The sequence below is a fragment of the Mytilus galloprovincialis genome, chromosome 10 (genome assembly GCF_965363235.1).
Source record: "Mytilus galloprovincialis chromosome 10, xbMytGall1.hap1.1, whole genome shotgun sequence".
NCBI classification, from domain to species: domain Eukaryota; kingdom Metazoa; phylum Mollusca; class Bivalvia; order Mytilida; family Mytilidae; genus Mytilus; species Mytilus galloprovincialis.
Window position 1 is genome coordinate 37,442,892 of NC_134847.1, and position 21,199 is coordinate 37,464,090.

A 21,199-nucleotide genomic window follows, 5' to 3' on the forward strand; every position below is an offset into this window, starting at 1 on the left:
CCGATGTATACCAATCCGCAATATAACACTCTAATTTGAAGACGACAATTATTGATTTACAATTTAGATCTCTGAAGCTATTTGGAAAATTAAACCTTTTAGTTAAATTGTAGTAAATTGAGTATCTGTATGTGTAATTTTAAAGGTTTTGTAAATTTAAACTAAATATATTTATTAATAGTGGATTGGGAAACAAGTTTCGCAACTTATATTAATCCCTTTCCACTTTGCGGGTGCGAGTGCTGCCTTGTAGCGCCATTAGCCTGCTCTTTTTTGAAATCTGCAAGGGTGTCTTTAACATGCAAGAGATATGGTTCTCTCTTAACACGGGTAAGCCATTGATCGTCCCCTTATGACGGACTGTCATCGTTTCCTCGAACCATACTCGCAAATGGTGTCAAGGGAGAGTCGAAAATTCAGTCCCTGAAATTTTCATCCCGGACGATAATTTGTAAATTTGGCTTTACATTTTAAAAATGTACAGTGTTGTTTAATAATCTGAATGTGTCATGTAAGGGATAATTTTCATATCTGGTGCTGAGGGAACAACTGTCGTACCAGACGACACTGTGTCTTTTAGGTTGATTTTGATTTATTTGATTTTTGGTGTTTTAACGCCACTTTTAGGCACCGGAGTTAGGCTATTACATGACGGCCAATTTTTATTGGTGGAGGAAGCCGGAGTGCCCGGGGAAAACCACCCACCTTCGATAGGAAAACTGACAATCCTATAATATGCGACGTCAGGGCCAGTATTTTGTTTGATCATTGAAAATTCATGCATATTATGCTACTGGGGTGATGTTCTTCAGCAGTCATACACAATCTGAGAAACGCATAATCTTGTGAAATTTTGATTTCATGCATTGCGGACAAAATGACGAAAATAAAACAACATGACGTGAAATACAATATAAAAGACTAAACACTGAGTAAAACTTACCCTTTTTAAAATCAGGACTCGATATCATGTTGTCCTTAAATTACCATATAGCGGGTTATTTAAGCGGGTGTAAAATTTCGCGATTTTCATTGATCAAGGTATACGAAATATATTGGCGGTTATTATTTTGGCAGATTAAAAACTTTTATTGATACTTTTGTATGAACACCTTTAATTTGGCGGAATTTATTCTGGCGATTTTGTTCTATCCGCGAAAATAGGCGAAAATAACCTGCTATACGGTATATGTAGGTTTTGTTTCTTTTACAAAATAACTACTAGTACCTTCTTGAACAAGCCTGAAAATAGTTGATATAAGTTTAGGTACTTACGTTTACACCTAGAAGGTTTACATTGTCTAATTTTAGAGTCGGTGCCACCACAGTCTCGACCGTTGTTAGCTGGTTTTGGGTTATTGCAGATTCTTTTCCTTCGTTGGTGACCATTACTACACGATCCGGAGCAGGTAGACCATGCCATCCAGTCTCCCCATTCACCATCTACTGCGTAAATAAATGGTAAGACAATATAGTTTCATGCGGTGATTGTTACAAAACGAGGGTTCCTACTCTTCTGTAAAGGCAATTAGTCAAATTTCTCCAAAAGAAATTCATATTTTGATTTAATTAAATGAGGGTCTTCAGAAATACTGTGAAAGGTTTATTCGCGTAGTGATAATAACCATGTCTGGATACTTAAAGACTCTTAATAACTTGATGGTTTTAAGCATCGACATTGTTCTGTCCAGACTTTTGATTTTCAACCCTGTAAACAATCATTCCCAATCTGAAATTAAAACATCGTCGAAAAAAAAAAACAACCACAATACTTTTCAACATTAAAATAGTAGCATACGCTATAAATTGATTAGTTTGGGATACCATACGGTATATTTTGTCGATAGTGAACAAAATGATTTCTTATTAACAGCATAATTGATTTTAATTACAGGGGGAAAAAATCAGTAAATTGTCGCCATTCCTATTGGAACGAACTGTGCACCTATCTTTGCCAACATCTTCTAATTTCCATATGAGTCGGACGTGGTACAGGACATGTAATGAAAAATTGTGGTTTAAATGTGGTTTCATGGCTAGCCAAACCTCCTGATTATATTGCAATGTTAAAAAATACCGCTAAAATGACAACACTTTGTGACAGGAATACCATACAAACAAACACAAGAACACTCAGCACAGCGAAATACACAATAAAATATCAGTTCATAACAACATGTAAACCGCAAAACTCACACTTTTCTTCATTAGGAAATGCCTTAATCAAGTCATTAAATGACAGTTGTTTTCCATTTGTTTGATGTGTTTAGGCATTTAACATTTTCATTTGACAAGGGAAATTCCTATTTGTCCGTAGAGTTCGGTATTTGTTATTTTGCCTTTCAGTTTTAAACGGTTCTATAAGGTTGCTATCAATTGATAAAGTATTTGAAGACAAAGCACAATAAAATATGTATTTTCTAAAAAAAATTAGAACATAAAACAGGCTTTGCGACTATCGTACAAGTGAGAGGTTTAGATAGCTTACAAGCAGATTTAATCCACCATTTTCTACATAGGAAAATAACTGTATCAGGTCAGAAGTGTGTTGTTGGTATCCATTTGTTTTATGTGTTTGAGCTTTTGATTATGCCATTTGATCATGGACTTTCCTCTTTGAATTTCCCTCGGAGTTCAGTACCTTTATGAGTTTACTTTTTGAAATATATATCAACTCGAAAACTTTATGTTTCAAGCAAGATTAAAATTTATGGTTTGTTTAATGCTGCATTGAAATGATTTTTTTTATTTTTGAAAGGAATGACCAATATCGTGAATGATCGCCTTTGTATGAGGTAATTCAATATCAAGTTAAATCACAACTATAGGATTATAGGGTGACATTATTTCAAATTAGATAAGTACTTTAAATATGGTTGTAGAAATTGCGAGCGCTCATTAATATTATATATAATGTTGTATTACCTAATATGTCAATGTCGTTTATGATTACTCCGTATCTTTCTTCATACTTGAAATTATCATTACGTTTCTTGAAATCCTTTTTGTTTAATCTTTAACTGTTCTATTATCATTATTGTCTATTGTTAAAGTGCCTACATGTATATACGAACTACTATTAAATAGACATATTTTGATGTTGTAGATATTATAACAAGGCATCAAGTACATTTTGGGATTTTTTTTTTATCCTCGAATCAATCGAAATCAATTTGCTAAATTCTAATCCTAAGGAAGCTCCAAGTGGTAGTTTAATTCATTCAGGGCCTTGCATGCGATTGTGTTTTTCGATCATTCATTGATCCTTTATGAAATAGTTGTTATTTTGTTTATTTGTTGGTAATACATTCGTTAATTGATTTTTTAATTTTTTTTCTGTACATCTTAATTCAATCTAAGAAACGCATAACCTTGAGCAATACTACAATATATGTAAACTGTAGCGATACAATGTTGGACCATGAGAAATGAAGGTTTTACATACATTGCAATATGATTTAGCATATAACCATTTGCTGCCCGCTATTTAAGGGACACAAGATATACATATATCAAAAAAAGCATTTCATTATTGTCAAAATAAAAAAAAATATTTTAAGAGTGCTCAAAATAATGTACAAACTTGCATATTTGCCATTACTAATACCTACATGGACAAGACTGAAAGAAACATCCATGCAACATGTGAAAATCGGATACTTACTTGGACAAGGGTTTCGTGCACATTTTTTACTGTCAGTGCCATAGCCACTACAATCCGGTCCACCGTTAGATGGTGCTGGGTTATCACATGACCTTGTTCTCTTGCGGCTACCCCCACCACAGCTTACAGAACAGCTTGACCAGCGTGTCCATCTTCCCCAATTGCCAGCTTCTACAATATATGATGAAACAATACAGTTGCTGACTCTTACTGCTCAACTGCGAGGTTATGTCTTATTTCTCGACTAAAAATTCTTTTTCATAATATTTTCCATTTCTAATTTTAAAGTTTAAATAGAAATAAACAAGAATGTGTCCATAGTACACGAATGCCCCACTCGTTGCACCGACGTATACCAATCCGCAATATAACAATCTAATTTGAAGACGACAATTATCGATTTACAATTTAGATCTCTGAAGCTTCTTGGAAAATTAAACCTTTCAGTTAAATTGTAGTTAATTGAGCATCTGTATGTGTAATTTTAAAGGTTTTGTAAATTTAATCTAAACATATTTATTTATACTGGATTGGGAAACAAGTTTCGCAATTTATATTAATCCCTTTCCACTTTGCGGGTGCGAGTGCTGCCTTGTAGCGGCATTAGCCTGCTCTTTTTCGTAATCTAGAAGGATGTCTTTAACGTGCAAGAGATATGGTTCTCTCTTAACACGGGTAAGCCATTGATCGTCCCCTTATGACGGACTATCATCGTTTCCTCGAGACCTTACTCGCATATGGTGTCAAGGGAGAGTCGAAAATTCAGTCCCTGAAATTTTCATCCCGGACGGTAATTTTTAAATTTGGCTTTACATTTTGAAAATATACAGTGCTGTTCAATAGAATAATCTGAATGTGTCATGGAAGGGATAATTTTCATATCTGGTGATGAGGGAACAGCTGTCGTACCAGACAACACTGAGTCCATAAGGTTGATTTTGATTTATTCAATTTTTGGTGTTTTAACGCCATTTTAGGCACTGCATTTAGGCTATTACGTGACGGCCAATTTTTATTGGTGGAGGAAGGCGGAGTGCCCGGGTAAAATCACCGACCTTCGATAGGAAAACTGACAATCATATAATATGCGACGTCAGGGCCAGTATTTTGTTTGTTCATCGAAAATTCATGCATATTATGCTACTGGGGTGATGTTCTTCAGCAGTCATACACAATCTGAGAAACTCATAATCTTGTAAAAGGAGTAGGTTCAGTAAGACTCCTTTTTGGCCCAAAAATATAAAAGTTCTACAAAATTGTGAAAATGTAATCTTTTAGCTATTTATTGCAAAGTATAATATTTCTGCTACCTAAATATGGGCTGTTTTTGACAATACAATGCACATAACTTCTGTACTAGCATCATTAAGTTATGCTAAATTACTGAAATCTTCCCAATTTTCGCATTTTAGCTAAATAGTTGTAGAAATTGCGAGCGTTCATTAATATTATATATAATGTTGTATATTTTGATGTTATAAATATTATAACAAGGCATCAAGTAAATTTTGGGAAAGTTTTTCTTTCCTCGAATCAATCGAAATCAATTTTCTAAATTCTAATCCTAAGGAAGCTCCAAGTGGTAGTTTAGTTCATTTAGGGCCTTGCATGCGATTGTGTATTTCGATCATTCATTGATCCTTTATAATATAGTTGTTATTTTGTTTATTTGTTGGTAATACATTCGTTAATTGATTTTTTATTTTTTTTTCTGTACATCTTAATTCAATCTTAGAAACGCATAACCTTGAGCAATACTACAATATATGTAAACTTGTAGCGATACGATGTTGGACCATGAGAAATTAAGGCTTTACATACATTGCAATATGATTTAGCATATAACCATTTGCTGCCCGCTATTTAAGAGACACATGATATACATATATCAAAAAAAGTATTTCATTATTGTCAAAATAAAAAAAATATTTGAAGAGTGCTCAAAATAATGTACAAATTTGCATAGTTGACGTTACTAATACCTACATGGACAAGACTGAAAGAAACATCCATGCAACATGTGCAAATCGGATACTTACTTGGACAAGGGTTTCGTGCACATTTTTTACTGTCAGTGCCATAGCCACTACAATCCTGTCCGCCGTTAGATGGTGCTGGGTTATCACATGACCTTGTTCTCTTGCGGCTACCTGTACCACAACTTACAGAACAGCTTGACCAGCGTGTCCATCTTCCCCAATTGCCAGCTTCTACAATATATGATGAAACAATACAGTTGTTGACTCGTACTGCTCAACTGCGAGGTTATGTCTTATTTCTCGACTAAAAATTCTTTTTCATAACATTTTCCATTTCTAATTTTAAAGTTTAAATAGAAATAAACAAGAATGTGTCCATAGTACACGAATGCCCCACTCGTTGCACCGACGTATACCAATCCGCAATAATACACTCTAATTTGAAGACAACAATTATCGATTTACAATTTAGATCTCTGAAACTTTTTGGAAAATTAAACCTTTTAGTTAAATTGTAGTAAATTGAGCATCTGTATGTGTAATTTGAAGGGTTTTGTAACTTTAATCTAAACATATTTATTTATAGTGGATTGGAAAACAAGTTTCGCAACTTATATTAATCCCTTTCCACTTTGCGGGTGCGAGTGCTGCCTTGATGCGACATTAGCCTGCTCTTTTTCGAAATCTACAAGGATGTATTTAACGTGCAAGAGATATGGTTCCCAATTCACATATAATCCTGCTGGCCACGTTATTACCGGTGACCTCAACATTGTTAATAACACTTCTCTACGAAATGTGTTATCGAAAGGTCCGAAATATCGTGAGCCTAAATCCATCAATTGGAAATACAACTTTAAAATTTTGATGGATTCAGTTGAGGATTATGCCAGGCAATTGGCTAAGCGCGAAAAGGAAGACGTAGACACTCTTTCAGAATGGATTAAGGCAATGAGGTCGTTGATACAAATCAGAATTAAGAAACTGAATGGGTCTATCAATGCCCATGCTACGTCAATCTTTAAAGACCCAAATGTTGCAAAACACCTATCCTACCTCCATGACAAATATGTTGTTGTCCCCGTAGATAAAGACCCAAACAACATCGTTTTTGTATGTAAAACTCATTACATTAACTGCTTGATAAACGAATTAGGTATTGACAATTCACTTGGAAACTCAACATATACCCTCACGACACTTACCAAAGAGGAAATCCTAGATAATCATAGGTCTGTTCTGTGTTCCTTTGGAATTTCAACCAAAGATGAAGAACTGGATCTGCCATCACTGTATTGGATACCTAAACTACATAAGTGTCCTTACAAACAACGGTATATTGCTGGGTCTTCCAAGTGCTCCACGAAACCTCTTTCTAAATTATTAACATCTATTTTATCAGCAATCAAAGACGGGCTTCAAAGATATTGTGAAACTGCCTATTTAGAGGGGGCGTGAATCAGATGTGGATACTTAAAAATTCCAAAGATCTTTTAGAGTACATACAATCTAACTCTCTTTCATCTTGTAACAGCATTAAAACATTTGACTTTTCTACTCTGTACACTAGTATTCCACATTCCAAACTAAAAGACAAATTGAAAGAGTTGGTATTGCTTTGCTTCGTAAAAAAGAATGGCAAACGTAGATACAAGTATCTTGTCTTAGGGAGGGATACGTCCTACTTTGTAAAGGATCACTCTGATTCGAACAAAAAATTCTCTGAAACTGATATTATCAAGATGCTTGATTTCTTGATTGACAACATATTTGTTACGTTCGGAGGACGTGTTTTTCAACAGACTGTCGGCATTCCAATGGGAACAAACTGTGCCCCTCTACTTGCCGACTTGTTTCTTTATTATTATGAGGCTGACTTCATGCAGGAACGTCTTAGGAAGAAAGATAAGAAGTTAGGAATATCCTTTAACTCTACTTTTCGCTATATAGATGATGTTCTTTCACTAAATAATTCAAAATTTGGTGACTATGTGGAACGCATCTATCCAATCGAGCTAGAGATAAAGGATACTACAGATACAGTTAAGTCGGCCTCATATCTTGACTTACATCTAGAAATTGACAATGAGGGTCGGTTGAAAACAAAACTTTACGACAAAAGAGATGATTTCAGCTTTCCAATTGTGAACTTTCCATTTCTAAGTAGCAACATTCCAGCAGCACCTGCATACGGGGTATATATCTCCCAATTGATACGATATTCCCGTGCTTGCATTTCCTATCAAGATTTTCTTGATAGAAGGTTGCTGCTCACAAGGAAGCTATTAAACCAAGAGTTCCAAATGGTGAAGTTGAAATCATCCCTTCGTAAATTTTACGGACACCATCACGAGTTGGTTGACCGTTATGGAATAACCGTTTCACATATGATATCGGATATATTCCTTACGTCGAAACTACAATCCCCTCCCCCCTTTTTTGAATGTGACCTACCGAATTAGACTATTTACCGGATTTGTTATCACATAAGCAACACGACGGGTGCCGCATGTGGAGCAGGATCTGCTTACCCTTCCGGAGCACCTGAGATCACCCCTAGTTTTTTGGTGGGGTTCGTGTTGTTTATTCTTTAGTTTTCTATGTTGTGTCGTGTGTGCTGTTGTTTGTTTGTCTTTTTCATTTTTAGCCATGGCGTTGTCAGTTTGTTTTAGATTTATGAGTTTGACTGTCCCTTTGGTATCTTTCGTCCCTCTTTTTTAACACGGGTAAACCATTGATCGTCCCCTTATGACGGACTATCATCGTTTTCTCGAGACCATACTCGCTAATGGTGTCAAGGGAGAGTCGAAAATTCAGTCCCTGAAATTTTTATCCCGGACGGTAATTTGTAAATGTGGCTTTACATTTTGAAAATATACAGTGTTGTTCAATAGAATAATCTGAATGTGTCATGTAAGGGATACTTTTCATATCTGGTGATGAAGGAACATCTGTCGTACCAGACGACACTCAGTCCATAAGGTTGATTTTGATTTATTTGTTTTTTGGAGTTTAAACTCCACTTTTAGGCACTGCATTTAGGCTATTACGTGACGGTCAATTTTTATTGGTGGAGGAAGCCGGAGTGCCCGGGTAAAACCACCGACGTTCGATAGGAAAACTGACAATCCTATAATATGCGACGTCAGGGCCAGTATTTTGTTTGATCATCGAAAATTCATGCATATTATGCTACTGGAGTGATGTCCTTTAGCAGACATACACAATCTGAGAAACGCATAATCTTGTAAAAGGATAAGGTTCAGTAAGACTCCTTTTTGACCCAAAAATATAAAAGTTTTACAAAATTGTAAAAATATAATCTTTTAGCTATTTATTGCAAAGTATAATGCTTCTGCTACCTAAATACGGGCTGTTTTTGACAATACAATGCACATAACTTCGGTACTAGCATCATTAAGTCATGCTAAATTACTGAAATCTTCCCAATTTTCGCATTTTAGTTTTATGGTTGTAGAATTTGCCAGCGTTCATTAATACTATATATAATGTATATTTTGATGTTATAAATATTATAACAAGGCATCAAGTACATTTTGGGAAAGTTTTTTTCTCCTCGAATAAATCGAAATCAATTTGCTAAATTCTAATCCTAAATTCTGTACATCTTAATTCAATCTTAGAAACGCATAACCTTGAGAAATACTATAATATATGTAAACTGTAGCGATACGATGTTGGACCATGAGAAATGAAGGCTTTACATACATTACAATATGATTTAGCATATAATCATTTGCTGTCCGCTATTTGAGGGACACATGATATACATATATCAAAACAAGCATTTCATTATTGTCAAAATAAAAAGAAATATTTTAAGAGTGCTCAAAATAATGTACAAATTTGCATATTTGACGTTACTAATACCTACATGGACAAGACTGAAAGAAACATCCATGCAACATGTGCAAATCGGATACTTACTTGGACAAGGGTTTCGTGCACATTTTTTACTGTCAGTGCTATAGCCACTACAATCCGGTCCGCCGTTAGCTGGTGCTGGGTTATCACATGACCTTGTTCTCTTGCGGCTACCCCCACCACAGCTTACAGAACAGCTTGACCAGCGTGTCCATCTTCCCCAATTGCCAGCTTCTACAATATATGATGAAACAATACAGTTGCTGACTCTTACTGCTCAACTGCGAGGTTATGTCTTATTTCTCGACTAAAAATTCTTTTTCATAACATTTTCCATTTCTAATTTTAAAGTTTAAATAGAAATAAACAAGAATGTGTCCATAGTACACGGATGTCCCACTCGCACTTTCATTTCCCATGATCAGTGGACCGTGAAATTGGGGTCAAACTTTAATTTGGCTGAGTACTAAGTTTCAAGTTGATTGGACTTCAACTTCTTCAAAAACTACCTTGACCAAAAACTTTAACCAAAAATGTTAACCAAAAACTTTAACCAAAAATTTTAACATGAACTTTGCACTATCATTTTCTATGTTTAGTGGACCATTACATTGAGATCAAAACTTTAGTTTGGCATTAACATTAGAAAGATCATATCATTAGGAACATGTGTTCTAAGTTTCAAGATGATTGGACTTCAACTTCATCAAAAACTACCTTGACCAAAACGTTAACCTGAAGCGGGACGAACGAACGAACGAACGAACGGACGCACAGACCAGAAAACTTAATGCCCCTGTACTATCGTAGGTGGGGCATAAAAATTTCAAAACTTCGATACTGTAACATTCTCAGCAATAAAAGACGGTTAGAAATATATACAATTGAGGAGTTCTCGACCTACTCTTGTCACATTTTAAACTTGCTTTACTTTCTTAAAGAACTTCACCTGTTCTTTTTATTTTTTGTAGGGTACTATTTAACATGTTTAAAGGAATTTAAGACGATACATGGTTAAATCGACATCTTTGTATTTCATCATCATTTTAAAAATGAAAAGGTGTCTCGTATGTTTAAATTTGTTTCCTCTACTTTGGAATATACATCAGTTTGCCCTTTTTTCGTTGGAAGCAATATTTAAATGTATGATTTGTTTATTTGCTTCATTCAAATGCTGATCATTTTGAAGGGAATGCCCAATTTCGTGTATAATCGCATTTGTATGACGTCGTGTAGGTTATTAAAAGTAAGTTGAGCCCTAATATATGATTATAGGGTGACATTATTTCTAAACCGGTAAACATATTAAATATGACTGTACAAACTGCGAGCAGTTATTGATATTATGTATAATATATTGTATTACGTATGTCAATGTCGTTTATGAATACTCCATATCTGAATTCATACTTGTTATAATCGTTTTGTTTCTTGAAATCCTTTTTTTTAAACTTTAACCTGTGTAGTATCATTAATTTTTATTGTTAATGTTACTTTATACGAACTACTATTATATATGTATATTTTAACTTTATCATTATTATACCAAGGCTTGAGGTATTCAGTGCGAAACTTTTTTTCCTTCGAATTAACATTTATTAGCTAAATTTAGGTTAAAAGCAAAATACAAGTGGTTGTTTAGTTCATTCAGGGAATTGCACGTGATTGCGTATTTCAAGCATTCGTTGACTTTATGATATGGTTGGTATTATTGTTTGTTGGTACTACATTCGTTATTCGAGAAGCAAGCGCTTTTCTGAAAATGATTTTCATTTTTTAGATTTTAAAATTAATTTTAGATCAATCTTAAAGCATATACAATTTTGCAATACTAAAATATATAAGCCTTTCCTGCCAGTACATAGCCTCTGTATTATCAAGACTCCAGCAGAATCATCCTCGCGGTAACACAAGGATACTGATTACTTAGTTAGTCAAGCTAATCTGCTGGAGATCTCGGAGTAGCAAGGACCCTAGAGATGCAGTGTGTAGGCCCATCGGTGTGTGGATACGCCCTAGCACTCATCAACCTTGCCCCAGTTATGAAAATAAACGGTCAGATAGGAGTCGTAGTCAGGGATGACTACCTATCTAGGAGAGACAACTCTGAATTGAAACATGGGTAGATCATGACTCATAGTCGGGGACGACAACTGATCTAAAGGAAGAGAACCTTGAAAGAAAATCCCCTGGTCCTCCAGGTTGGGGGTTGAGCACAAGACCAACTATCTCGTCTCGCAAAAAAACAAACAGTTACGGAAACAAGGACAAGAAATCCTTGCCCTATGTGCCAAAAAGGCATAACAAGGACTAAGGAGGGAAGGAAAATATATACGATACGATGTTGGATCATAAAAAATGAAGGCATTACATACAAAGCAATATAAATTTATCATATAACAATCGGCTTCCAGCTTTTTTAAAGGACACATGTTATACATAAATCAAGAAAAATATTTCTTCATTGTCAAAATTAACAAATAATATTTTAAAAGTGATCTATAAAATGTACAAAGGTTGGCATATTTGACTTAATGAATACTACATTGACAATACTGAAAGAAACATTCATGTTAATGGGATACTCACTTGGACAAGATTTTGATGCACATTGTTCACTGTCCGTGCCAGAGCCACTACAATCCGGTCCACCGTGAGCTGGTGCTGGGTTATCACATGATCTTGATCTCTCACGGCTACCTATACCACAGCTGACAGAGCACTCTGACCAGTACGTCCATCTTCCCCAGTTGCCAGCTTCTACAATATATTATGAAACAATACAGTCACTGATTCTTACTACTCAAATGCGAGGTTATGTACTACTCTGTTAAAGACAACTTTTGCCATATTTCTTCATTAAAAATTCTTGTTTTATTACCTTTTTCTGTTTCTAATTTTTTTACTTTTAATAGAGATAACATGATTTTTTTGTCGGTTAAAAAAAATTAAGAAGCCTCACGATGAAATTTGTATCTTTTCATTTTATAATAATTTAGAAAATGAAAAATGTGTGTCGTATGTTTAGAAATATTTTCTCCTTCTCTAGAAATATACATCCGTTTTCCAATTTTTCGTTGAAATGTTAAAGGAATGCCCAGTAGCGTGTATTTCGCCTTTGTATACGTCCTGTAGGTAATTCAATAACAAGTTCAGCCACAAATATAAGATTATAAGGTGACATTATTTCAAATTCGTGCTATCATTTTATTTTGTAATTGTGATTACATATTGATAATTTTTGAAGGAAGATAGAAGTGGTTGTTGTGCAGAAATGTGTATTTCGATTATTTAGTTAATTCTTTGAAACATTGCCAATTTTGCTTTGTTCGTATTACATTCGATATTTATGAAGCAAGTGTTTTTTAGGTGACTTTTTACTGTAAGATTTTTTTATGTACCTTTTAGTTAAAAGATATAGAGGTAAATCAAGTATGGATGTAGATCTCAAAATACTAGTTTACTATAAACTTGATAATATGCATTTTATTTTCTTTAAAAAATCATATAAACAAATTCCCGAGATAAAGTACTAAATCATGACAAATGGGATGGTTTCAACTTCCCAATAATCAGTTTCCAATTTCTCAGCAGTACCATGTCTACGGTGTATACATACATCAATTGATACAAATTAATGAGGCAGAAAGAAAAAGATTAGATTCTGTTATTTTTTTTGAAACAATTACAAATTCATCAATATCATGACATAAGTGTTCCAATCTTTAAAAACCGTTCTATATGTTTTAAATTGTAGATATGTTCATAATACATATTTAATTTTGGTCTGGGTTGAGATATCAGAATACTGATTAACTAATAAGCTTAACAAATAGTTCTGTGGTTATCTTATTAGGTCTAACAGTAACCACGTCAATGGTTGTCCTAGGAATCATATGCATATCTTTGCCATGTTTACTGACATGTCACGGGTTATCTTCGACAGGAGACTCAATAGTGACGCTCGAGTAAAAGTAAAAATAGGCCAAATAGAGCTTGAGGTCGAATTTCATCTAAGACCTAAGTTAGATTAATTCGTTATTTACGAAGCAAGTGGTTTTCTGGACGAATGATAGTTTAAGTACCTTATAGGTTACCCCACAGGGTTCACTTATATTAGGTTCGGATCGATATCTACAAAAAAATAGCATGCCACACGTTCATTTGACTATATCAGGTAAAAAAAAGTCTGTCAATGGTGGTCCTATTCAATCATATGCATCCCATCATTGATATGGGATTGAGGTGAAGTATAGTGCATATCAACAAAACATATACTAGTATAGCTTTCGATTAAGATAGTAACATAAAATTCAAATTAGTGGATCTGATATAACTGGCAATGAGATGGAATCGGCTATCATTTCAGGTTCCTCTTTGATCAAATAGCTCTTCGATTGGTTAGGTTCAGAAGCTTTCAAATATTCCGCGTTGTGTGTCCTGATCGCGGTACACCTAGAAAAGCACGTCGAAAGTTTGAAATTTATTTAATGGTTTCTTTATGTTTATACATCAATGAGACGATACCACTGCTGATGGACTATCAGTCCACGATGATATCACCAGCCCAGTAGTCTGCATCCCTGTACCGCCATAATTTATAACTAACCTAATTCAAATTGCCCATTTGTAAATTTATAAATTATAGAGAAACTAACATTAAGACTAATTAGACAAAGTTGACTTGAAATGGACTTTGCTATTATTTAAGGTCATTTGAGGTCAAAAAGGTTTTCTTTTGTGTCAGTTCTTACTCATTCTTAACTTTCGAATATCCAACTTAAAGACAAACACCAGAACACAAATGACTACATCGAAAATGAAACACATGCCGACACGACTCCCCCCCCCCCAATCATCTTGGGGTTTTCGGAAGTGCTCTTAAGATGAATATCAGTAATCTTTGTTTCTACTATCAAACGGTTAGCTTTTTTATCAGACTTAAACTGTTTGGTCCTAATTTAGAAACTTACTTGGGCAACCAAGAGGTTTACAGCGTCTTTTTTCTAAACTCTTGCCACTGCAATCTAGACCGTTGTTAGCTGGTGGTGGGCTATCACATGATCTTCGTCTCACTTGGACGCCACCTTTGCAGGTTCCATAGCAAAAAGACCATGTCGTCCATTCTCCATAGTTACCATTTACTTGAAAAACATGACAATATAAAAAAGAAGATGTGGTATGATTGCCAATGAGACAATTCTCCACAAGAGACCAAAATGACACAGAAACTAACAAGTACAGTTCATCGTACGACCTTCCACAATGAGCAAAGCCAATACCACATAGTCAGCTATAAAAGGCTCCGAAATGACAATGTAAAACAATTCAAAATTGAAAACTAACGGCCTTATTTATATAAAAAAATTAATGACGAACAAATATGTAACACATAAACAAACGACAACCTAAGAATTACAGGCTCCTGACTTGGGACAGGCAAGGCGATATTGGTGCATACTGTTATCGGCCAAACACGAGATTCTCTACTCGTCTGTTAACATGGTTAAAGAGAACATTTGTCATATTGCTTAGTTACAAATTGATTTTTCATAATCCCTTTTTATTTCAATTTGTTAAATAGTTTCAATAAAATTATAATTTAATTCTCCATACTATTGTAAACTGAAACATAATAGCATTCTAGACAATATAGGCATATCAATTTAGGGGTTTCAAGCTTCTCATGTCACATAACTAATAATTACTTGCTTGATAATGTTCTTTTTCTATCGACAACCATCAAAAATAATAAGATAAGGAATTGCCTGTACCATGTCAGAAATATGAAGTTTTTTTCCATTCGCTTGATGTGTCTAAGTTTTTTTGATTTTTCGATTTGATAAGGGTTGTTGGAAATGATTTTTCCTTCGAGTTTGGTATATCATTATTTTATAATTATCAGTATTTTTGATGCAACAGCTCTGGAATGTTTTTTTTGTGTGTGTTGTTCATAAAACAAAGTTTAATTGATATCTTAAAATACCAGTTCACTGTTTCATGTGTTTAGTATATAACATTTTCATATGGTTGTTCTAAGTCGAACTGGAATCCCGTCAATTGAATCCTTTTAAATCATGTAAATACATTCACTTATATGTCATTGAGATAATGATAATTGCAAATCATTGTAAACTGTATTATAACATTTGATATGCATTTAGATACTTACTTGGACATGCAGTAAGTGTACATGTCTTGCTCTCTGATGTAGATTTACTGCAATCTGGTCCGATTCTAGCTGATGGTGGGTTTTGACATGTTCGACTCCTTTCCTGGCTACCACTACCACATGTTACAGAGCAATGTGACCAACACGTCCATTTTGAGCAACTTCCATTTACTGTTATGTGGTAAGAAATAAACTCATCATAGATACCAGGATTGAAATTTTATATTAACGCCAGACGTGCGTTTCGTCTACAAAAGACTCATCAGTGACGCTCGAATAAAAAAAATGTTAGCAACAAAAAGCCAATACTGTACGAAATTGAAGAGTTTTGAGGACCAAAAAGTCCTAAATAGCTAAGGTAATCTATTTCTGAGGTAAAAAGGCCATGGTATTTCAAAAATCCAAAGTTTTGTTAACAGGTAATTTATATTAAACTGTTTTTTAAAATATAAAATGTTTACAAAATATCAAAATTTTCATAAATGTAGCAATATTGAATTATTGACTTTACAAACTGATGTTCGTACAATAAATAATTATGCATTATTATGGGCCGGCACTTAGCCGGTCCATCATATGATATGGGTTTGAGATTGTTACATTTGTTTCTGTGGATCTATAAAAAGGAGTTTTTAGAATTTTTAATATCATGAAAAGTTTTATTATTTAAATATTTCTTTTACATTATAGTATATATTTGTTAGTTTGAAAAGGATGAAAGTGTCTCATATGTCTTGAAGGTAGGGATCTAATATGGTTTTAAAGATTTTTATATTGTATATGATGATGTATATTGGATCGTTACACTATAATAAACTATTTACTTACTTTTAACTTACTCTATATTATTTATCATTCATATATACAATGTATGGTGCTTTCAGAATAGGGTTTATCTAGTATTAATCGGCATAGATATTCATTAAACACTCATTAATTATGGTTCGTACTTGTAAGATGATTTTTTAAATTAAAATTTTTATAAACTCTGCCGCGATTAAACTACTATCCTGGTTTCACAATTGTTAATTGTTAATTACAGTTTATAAAACATATATGGGGTGTTACTGTTGTTTTAACCATTGTAATATATTTCTGATTTCTAATAATAATTAAAGTTTTACCTACATTCTTAACAAAATTTGGAGGAAACACCTTATCAATTTAACAAGAAAATGTATCAAATTTGATATTATACTTAAGGAGATACCAAATTCATTGACCAAAATTAATTTGGCTCGTGTATTAATTATTTACTTTGAACCTCTGTCAAAAATATAAAATTTTCGAAAAACTTGAATCAAACACTTCATTAGGAAAATTTCATCGGATATAAAGCAGGACGACAAACTCTAATTTTTATCACATATAATCACAATATTTCCTTAACAATAGAACTTGATTAAAACGTTCAGCTAATTTTTTTTGCACAGTTATCTCCCTGTAGTGTTATGTACAACCCGAATAATTAATGAAATACATTCACGTAAAATGTTTTGCAATATGGTTTCGGTAAAGGATATTTTAGGTAGAGTTTTGATAATTTCAATATTAACAACCACATGTTGAAAATTTGCATTCTATAATAATATAGAAATGTAGTATCACATTAGTTTCAGAATAATAACGATCTATAAGGACAATTTCAGGTTCTTTAACGTATTGGGACTATCATACAGAGAAATGATAAGTTACGAAAAAAAAAATTGTAAATTGTCTTTTACTTCAAAAATAAAATTCTGTTCAAATAAAGGAAAAGTATATGACTTAACATGACATGTTTTATCAATTCTGCCACAATATTTATAACAGAATTTACAAAATAAAATACCCTTTTAAATCATTCACCATAGAAAATCAAAGAAAATGTTACCTTCATTAAATGAAAATTATTGTCTTTTGAACGTGCTTTTACGAAAGAAAGAAAACCAATCTAAAAGATGCAAAGTTATTTAATAATTATTATACTTTCTCATGTTACTTATTCCTTACCTGTTTGAAAGATTAAGAACATGAAATGAATTAGAAATAGCTTTTCCATGGTGACCGTTTTATGCCACGTGTCTGCTCAAAATTTTCATGAAAAATGGAAGATTGTGATATTTAAAGTTGCCAAACTTGTCTATAAATACAGTATTTTTTACCAGCTGCGACTACATTAAGTTATGATCTTATGATTTTTTTTTGAGGCATAAAATTCAATTATGTTCGATATATTAAACTGGTTTAAAGTGGGATACAGATTTTCGGTCATTTAAAGTAGGCTACAGGTTTTCGGTCATTTAAAGTGGAATACAGATTTTCGATCAACAGTGTTTTTTTTCTCTTTCCCGCTTCTTTGCGTAGGAACAACATCGCATATTTTTAATTCCATGTATTTATAACCAAACCAAAATTTGAAATATCAAGGTAATGTCTTATTTGTTTATGTGCAATAAAACAATCGTGGAACAATCATCAATACTATACTGACAAAAACATGAGTATCATGATAAGGCTGGTTTGAGATGCACAAATCACATGTCTGGTAATCTTTGTCGCTAGGTAATTTTTTTTTATCATTCCTTTTTCTATTCTGTCAGTAAAAAACGTTTTTTTAACCGTTAAATCAGTTATGCACATCATTGACCTTTTTAAAAAGATTATGCATGATAGCATTTCCATGAAAACATTTTTTTTTAAACTATATAGCCAGTTATACAAGGCCAAGAAATAAAAAAATGTAAAACAATTGAAACGAGAAAACAATCGGCATGGTTAATGTACAAAAAATGAACGAAAAACAAATATGATCTACAACATGAACAATAAAACTACTGAGTAACAGACATGTACTGACTGTGACTGGGATAAATATGTGTGTTGAAGTGCGGGTTAAATAAATACCATACAAAGATAGGTCCGTGCTTTTTTATCACATTATTCTGATGTTTACTATTTTGATTAGTTTAACTCTTTTCAAATGATTTTTACAGTGTGGTCTTTTCTGCTACGGCGCTGTTCCATGTTAGATGGAGAGTTTGTCCAACAGCAAACATGTTTACTCCGCAACATAAGTGGCTGTTTAAAGCTAGGGACAGTCTTTGAGTCGTTTCCGTTTATTGATGATTCTCTGGATTTTTTTTCGAATTGTTTTGGGATGACATCAAAAGTTCAATGTAAGATTAAAAAAAACCCACCTTAATTCACATAGTTTTTTCACTGACCCCCCTCCCCCATCCCGTTCTTATCTTAATTTTGGAAAAACTGATTGACCAATAGGGATATATGTAAAGTCGATTGTGGATAAACAAAACTTGCAGCAATTTTTAACCCCCTCCCCCCAACCCACCCCAAAACTATTTGAATTAAGTTTGTTTATCCTTCATTGATTTTGTTATATCTTCCCTTAGTGTGTTTTCTGTGTCCTGTCATGGGACCATCTTGTCAGATTTAATGGTTGGTGTGGTCAAACATGATCAACCCCGTCACATTAAGTATGTCCATGTCCAACACCAGGAGCCTATTATTCCGTGATTGTCGTTTGATGCTGGATATCATATAACTCATTTTAGTTGATTTGTTTATTTCATAAATAAGGTTATTATTTTTTCTCTCTGTCTAATTACTTTACATTTGTCATTTCTTGGCAATTTAAATCTTACTATGTGGTTCATGTTTTGCTCATTGTTGAAGGTATTATGGTGATCTATAATTGTAAATGTTTACATCATTTGGTATCTGCTGGAGGGAGTTGTCTATTGTCATTATAACATCTAAGTTGATACAAAATATTAAGTTGTACATATTTATGTATAGCAGTAAAAAAGGATACTTTTATTTATTTTTTTACGTCAGGCTAATATAAAAGGAAGTAAGATGGATTTAGTGATTTATGTGTTATTTCGCATTTAATGTAAAGGAATGATGATTTTGTCAAAGTCAAATGTGTAACATTTCCGCACGGGCTCATGTGCTTAATTAAGTGAAGTTAATACGCAGTTTTATTTACGGTAATGTTTTCTACCAGTCAGCTGTTCATCCGACTATACACACTAATCTATTATGGTTTTACTTGAATAATAACAGAAATATGTATTTCAAATAAAGGGAGACGATTTACCTACAAAGAGGGCACTATATCAAAATATGATTTATTGGATAAGAAATCAAACCTTGCTCCAGGCCACTCAAAGAAATGTTGAAAGAATTATGTACGTACAGATAGCGTGATACTAACTCTGTCAACGATACTGAATTTAACATCCTATTCTAACCGGATGCTTGTGTATTTAGTCTTTACAGCCGAACAGAAGCCCGACGTAACTCATGTTACTTTGAAAACGGTAGAAATCCAGGTAACCGCTTACGTTCTGAATGCCTTCAAAAAATTCAGTGAAACCTTGTTTACTAATTTTTGGTAATCGATTAAGTTAAGATTAAAATACGTGTTAGGAGGGGTTGTTTTGTTGTTTTTTTTTTACTGTTAACATGATTTCTGATTAAAACTAATTAATTTCAGAATGTTATCGAGTGAAGAAGTTTACGATCAAACCCATGTCTGAACATCTGTAAAGGGGAACATGTAGTTAAACGATAATGTTTCGTGCATTGTCCAAAATAGCTCATGTATGAAATAAGAGATTACATTTGATCTAGACATAAGTAGCTTTTAATCAAAGCTTGATTGCTTTGAAGTTGGAGTTCTTTTTATATATCCTTCAATATATGTTTAAAGGAACAACATCTTAAAAACGAACTAAAACAATATAAAACAGTCAGGTATGACCCTTAAATGAAAATGAACACTCGTATAGGCAAAATGAGGATGTTAAATTTAATGTATGCCTTTTTGTGCTTCTTCGTTACATTTGTTGTTTTTATTGTGATTAAGATGATAACACAATGTTGACTGCTGTACCCCTATTTTGACATTTTTACCTATTGTGTCTGTTTATTTTGTCCACGCATCGGTGACAATATAATGGAATTTAATGCGACTGTCATACAAGTGAGAGGTTTAGCTAGCTATAAAACCAGGTTCAATCCACCATTTTCTACATTAGAAAATGCCTGTACCAAGTCAGGAATAAGACAGTTGTTATCCATTCGTTTGATGTGTTTGAACTTTTGATTGGGGACTTTCCTTTTCGAATTTTCCTTGGAGTTCAGTATTTTTGTGATTTTCCTTTTTTCGTATATAGCTCACCAATTTCAAGTTGAACTTTATGTATGCGCCAAATTTAAACTTTTTGGTTGTGTTTAATTTTCTGGGTGGAATTATTTATTGGAGTTAATTTATTAAAAAAAAATTGTTCGCTCATTTATACGTTAACGGCAATCTACTAACGCTTCATTCAGGTTAAAGCACTAGACTTATCAGAACCCTTATAGGACACTCTAGGTTATCAAGTGTTCATTATTATTGTTAAGATATAGTTATCAAAGGTACCAGGATTATAATTTATTACGCCAAACGCGCGTTTCGTCTACATAAGACTCATCAGTGACGCTCAGATC

General features: G+C 33.5%; 1 protein-coding gene across 1 annotated transcript in view; it reads right to left on the reverse strand.

Annotated features, from left to right (window-relative positions):
- LOC143049476 (coadhesin-like) overlaps positions 1 to 16,783 on the reverse strand; it is a 50,090-nt gene extending 33,307 nt beyond the window's left edge. The window contains exons 1-8 of the mRNA XM_076223093.1: positions 16,741 to 16,783; positions 15,701 to 15,871; positions 14,502 to 14,672; positions 12,118 to 12,288; positions 9,592 to 9,762; positions 5,704 to 5,874; positions 3,665 to 3,835; positions 1,276 to 1,446 (exon numbers count right to left, since the gene is read on the reverse strand). Coding sequence (XP_076079208.1) covers positions 1,276 to 1,446; positions 3,665 to 3,835; positions 5,704 to 5,874; positions 9,592 to 9,762; positions 12,118 to 12,288; positions 14,502 to 14,672; positions 15,701 to 15,871; positions 16,741 to 16,783 — 1,240 coding nt within the window. The remainder of the gene's footprint in view (positions 1 to 1,275; positions 1,447 to 3,664; positions 3,836 to 5,703; positions 5,875 to 9,591; positions 9,763 to 12,117; positions 12,289 to 14,501; positions 14,673 to 15,700; positions 15,872 to 16,740) is intronic.
- Between the last annotated feature and the right edge of the window lie 4,416 nt (positions 16,784 to 21,199).